We start from the raw sequence: 5,470 nt of genomic DNA on the forward strand, positions 1-5,470 counted from the left end.
GAGGTAGTCCTGGGCACTCCACTACTCTTGGAAGGGGCCCTAGGGGCGCCACCGCCTTTGACAGGGCCCCTTGGATCGCTGCCACCACTAGGGAGGGCCCCTGGGGGCTCCACCACTCCTGAGAGCTTTATCGCCCCTGGAAACGTCATATTCACTCTAAGGTCCTTTGACTATTCCAATAATACAGTACTACTGGATGTTGATTTGTGGGATGGGTGAAGGAGCTCAGATGTTAAGTGTAATTTTTTTTTGTAGAGCAAGTCTGAAATGTTGATGACTACCCCTACCAGTGGAAAGGTAAAATCAGTTGAATAAAAATATTTCTTTGTTTATTATGGCACAAAGCACGGGCATGACAATAACAACACATCCAGTTATATACAGGGAAACTTGAAGATGAATCAAGTTATTTATGTACAGTCCGTGCTATGGTTTATTACATTACACAAAATATTGAATTGGCTAATATAGTAAAAGTACAGTACTGTTATCTTACAAAAACGAAAAACTGCATTCATTTATGAACTTTGTGTATACAAAACATTATATATATATATATATATATATATATATATATATATATATATATATATATATATATATATATATATATATATATATATATATATATATATATATATATATATATATATATATATATAACTATAATTTGTTTTTATTCATGCAAAAAAATTACTAAATTAGGAAGGACAGTACGGTATTACATGAACTTAAAAAGGCAGTCCCGCAATTTACAAGTTTTGTTCTGGAAAACATAAACAAACATTTAGCCGAGTTTGTGTGTGGAAGCAAAATTTGACATAGTCTATAGTGAGGCCTAGGTAACATGGATGACCTAGGACCCAGGAAACCCGGGTTTGTATTCTAACTTTTTACTTTTATTCTCTTCGCCACTGGTCGGCTTGTTAGGGACTTGGGTGGTCGGTCACGTCTCCGTTACACACTGTTGGCAAGTACAGTCTAGATATCTGAATGACCTTGTAAGACCTACTAGCTTAGTTGTTTGATTCTTCTTTTTCTCACAATGGACCAAGAACTTTTAAGATCACTGTCAACATACATGTACACACAGGTTCATTTCACATTCGGTTTCTGTTAATACTGTTTCTTTGTCCTGTTGGATCATGTGATATGCCTCTTTCCTGTTGGCATGACCTAGGTGCATCCTCTTACACTTTGTTACATTGAATCTTAACAACCACTCCTTCGATCACTCTTGAAGCTGACAGAAATTTTTCTGTATGTAGCTCTTTACAGTGCATTTGGTTATTAATTTTCCTGAATAACTTGCCAGTTTAATTTTCAGGTTAGTAAATCACTTTAATATAATAGGTGTACAGTACTGTACTGTACATTGCTTTTAGTTTCATAGTCTTTCATAAAGTGAACAGGTCTAGAATAGGATACACTGAATATGCCTGTTAGTCCCTCAACATCTTTTGATACTGTGAAAAAAAAATTGACTTGTGATTTTTTGTACAGTACCTTGTACATCAAAACATGGGACTTTTTTTTCTTTAGATATTCTTAAACCAGAGTTTATTAATCAGAGACTGCTTATTGTATAATATAGGTAGCACATTTTGTAAATGTAATTCAGCTTGGGCCAAATTCATGAGTACCTTTTCACTTGAACTTATTATAAGCACTTACTGTACTGTTTAGAAGATATTTTTAGCATAGTACAGTACATTTTAACACTACAGTTTAGAAATATAGTCAGTCTTGAGTAAATCGGTATATGGTTATCTTGTGTTTACGTGGACTACGAATCTCTAGCAGGGAGGTGTGGTGCTGCAGACAGTGCTTAACAAGGTATTTATTCTCAAAGAACCTTGCTGAGCACACACCACAGCCATACTGTGGCCGCAAGAGGTACAACAGGCCTCTATGGCGTGACCCAATGTGTCCACTCAAAGACTCATTATCACAAAACTTTACTCGACAACTGTTACATCGGAACATACGTAGTGGGGAGTAAAGCTTCAGATTAGTGAATGGTGATGCATCAGAACCAATCTCTTCTTTCTCTGAGGATGTTTGGTGGTCATTGTGCTTTGGGACATTTTCTGCACCTGTAAGAGCAGGAACCTGGTCACTAGATGGCTGGAGCTGAGGAACACGAGGAATAGCCACCGGTTTTGGTCGTCGGAAAATCCTGGTGGCTGGTGTGGGGACGATGTCACTCTCGGTGACATGGGGGGTTACAGTGACCCGTCTCTTGGCACCATTGATAATTTTGCCAGTTCCAGTTGCTAGGTGGCTTATTTCACGCTCCCCCGTGTTTTCTTTATCTTTTTTCTTGAAGGCTTTCCTAGAACGAAGACCAAGACCCAACCGTCTTCTCTTGCGCTGTCCATTAGACTTCTCATTCAGGTCCATGAAATCTGCAGCAGATAAGCTGTCAACACGTATAGGAATAATTCTTTTGGATCCATTCTGAACGTCTTGATGCTGCTGTTGCTGTGGCTGCTGTAGGTTTTGCTGCTGTGACTGCTGTATGTTTTGTTGCTGTGGCTGCTGTATGTTTTGTTGCTGTTGCTGCTGTAGGTTTTGTTGCTGTTGCTGCTGTAGGTTTTGCTGCTGTTGCTGCTGCATATTGTCAGTCAAACGTTCAGGAGTTGTCTGCTCCGGTGACTCTGGCACAAATATTTCCTCACTGGTCACTGGTGGTACACTGAAGCGTAGTTCTCGTTTAACACTTGGCTTTCTATTGAGGCCACTTTGGTGACGCAAAATTCCCTTACTGATTGATGAAGGTAACTGTTTATTTGATTGGGTTTCTTCTTCCTGTGATTTACCTTCAGCTGGAGACTGAGGAGGAATTGGTGCTCTGAACGTCCTGCCATGTGAGGACCACGTCATGTCCAGATTGAGAGCCTCAACACTCCGCCGTGCATCTGTGGTGAGAGCCATAGTACCTAGCTTATTACTAAGGCCAGGAGTAGATGTGACACCAGGCTGGAAGGGTGCCAATTGAGACACATCATTTGATGATATACTCTTCAAAGACTCATGGCTGCCCCCATTGTAGGGACGGAATTTAGCCTTGACCATGTTTTCATAGTCGGAGAGATGAAGCTGTTGCATGTGGTAAAGGAGCACTTGTTCACCAGTTTTTCCATGAGGAACTTTCTTAACACAAAAGGGGCACTGGATGCCTACTGCATCAGACATAATACAGTTGTTCTTCTCAAGGATTTCTATAACTGATGCCCTGTGGAAATCTATAAGATGTTTAGGAAGAACAGTGGTGTTGAAGAACTGAGCCTGACAAATGGGGCAAAACTGAAGCTGTATATCACCACAACGATTTTCCACCATGGCATTCAATTCTTCTCTGTGCACCTTATGAATGTGGCTCCCAAGACTTTTTTCATAGCCAAAGTAACGTGGGCAAAAGGGACAAAATATGTTCCTTGGTTGATGACCTGCATATGAAGCTAATTTGGTTGCTAGGTCAGCTAGCACAGAGCCATTAAAAGGGCTTGTCATTTGAGGGCTTTTAACGTATGGTGAACTCATTTCTACATAACCTGCACAGGGTCGGTGGGATGGAGCCTGTGGTTCCTGGAATGAGCGCCGTAACTCCTCACATTCGCTGTCACTGAGTGAGTCACGTTCTTCATGTGCACCAGACCACAACTCAATGTAGCTGTGGTGCAGATGCTGTGACTTGCCCCTGCTTCCCCCTCCGGGAGTTGAAGGGGCGCTGTTGCTTCCTCCACATACCTGGGCTTTAGAGTGTTCTTTATGAGAGGCAGCAGGGCTGAGGCTACCAAGAAGAGGAACATTCATATACCTTGGTACAGTTGTGTGAGGTGTGGGTGAGACCAGAATGTGAGGGAAGGCTGGGGTGGCCTGTAAAACGGGTGGTGCTGACTGTGGAGGACGGGGCGTGGATGAATGAGGGACCTGTGTTGATGAGCCTTGGATGTTGTCATATGTTGACACAGGACGTCCTGTTTGTTGTTCTATGTGTACCTGCACCTGTAGTGGCTGCTTTTGTTGGTGATGTAAATGAGTTGGCTGTAGATTAACATAACTGTGCTCATGTTGCACCCGTTGGTAAAATTCGTGCTGTGAATGGACCTGGTGGTGGGAGTGCTGCTGCTGCTGGATCATCTCGTTGTGGTAGTGTGTGGTGGCACCGGTACTGAGAGCCCTGGGTCGAGGGGTCTGGGAGTGACACACACGACCCACCACTGCCGACTGTGTGTGTCTGAGTGCCCCTCCACTACCTCCAGCCTTGTGTAGGGACCTGGGGTGAGGCACTGGGCCTCCTCTTCCCTCTACCTGCATGCCCACACTTGTGATGACTGGAACATGGGCAACTGTACTCCCGCAGGTCATCCTCAGTGGGTTACCAAGATGGGTCGAGTCTTCTCGTAATGTGGGAGATGAGAGCGGCAGGGCATAAGTCTTGGTGAACAAGGGTCTATTGACAATATGTGCCACATTAGTGGTGGCACTTAGTGGCTGTGATTGTTGTGCATGTGTCGTCCTGGCAGCTGTGTGAGTCTTATGGTGATGTGGCTGAAGGGGGTCTCTCTGCAGTTGGTGGTACTGGAGGTCAGCAATGTCTTGGTTGATGTTGGCGAGGACTCGTGAGAGGTCAGCCTCCATAACTGTCTCACTGCTGCTGTTGCCAAACATGTCGTCCATGGCAGCCCTTCAACACACCTGTAATAACATCACCAGTTAATAATTCAACTCACACCAAGAAACATCAAATACTATATACTGTATCCCCTACCCATGTTTGAATTTTGTGCTTCAACTAGTCAAGGTCTTTATTATCTCAGTTAATATTAATTATTTAATCAACATATTGGAAGCATATGTGTTGTCTAATGGTAGACCCTGCTGCCATATGGCATCACGGAAACTTTTACCAAGTCCCAGGTTGCTGATCTGACTGTCTGCCTCATTTACACACAATTGCAGGGTCTCAATTGTTTCTCTTATTATTGACAACACAACATACATATATTGTTTCTCACTATTGATCTTTTTTCATTTTTGAATTTCTTTATTATTATTATTATTATTATTATTATTATTATTATTATTATTAGTAGTAGTAGTAGTAGTAGTAGTAGTAGTAGTAGTAGTAGTAGTTGTAGTAGTAGTAGTAGTTGTAGTAGTGGTGGTGTTATTATTATTTTTATAATAACTTTTATTTACTATGAACTAATTATTATTATTGTTATTATTATTACATTTCCCCCCCCCCCCGGCCCTGATGTGGGTCAGTGACCTGTGCCAGGGAGGGCTAATCCTGAAAAAAAAATCAATTACTTCCTCTGTCCTAACCAAGCTATATAAGTATACAGTACTCTGTCTAACGTCCTGTCAAGCGAGCTTCTCTTCCTCACCCCTACAAGTTTAAAAACAAAACAAAAACAAGTACATAAAGGCAGACGCTGTTGACTCTACCACTCGGCCA

The 5,470-nt window shown here is 42.2% G+C and overlaps 1 protein-coding gene across 1 annotated transcript in view; it reads right to left on the minus strand.

The window, feature by feature from the left end:
- Positions 1-312: 312 nt before the first annotated feature.
- LOC121879953 overlaps positions 313-5,470 on the minus strand; it is a 31,911-nt gene continuing 26,753 nt past the window's right edge. The window contains exon 3 of the mRNA XM_042386800.1: positions 313-4,704. Within this exon, the coding sequence (XP_042242734.1) occupies positions 1,741-4,686 (2,946 nt within the window). The 5' untranslated portion in view covers positions 4,687-4,704 and the 3' untranslated portion in view covers positions 313-1,740. The remainder of the gene's footprint in view (positions 4,705-5,470) is intronic.

Source organism: Homarus americanus, unplaced genomic scaffold (assembly GCF_018991925.1).
Source record: "Homarus americanus isolate GMGI-L3 unplaced genomic scaffold, GMGI_Hamer_2.0 scaffold50564, whole genome shotgun sequence".
Classification (NCBI taxonomy): Eukaryota; Metazoa; Arthropoda; class Malacostraca; order Decapoda; family Nephropidae; genus Homarus; species Homarus americanus.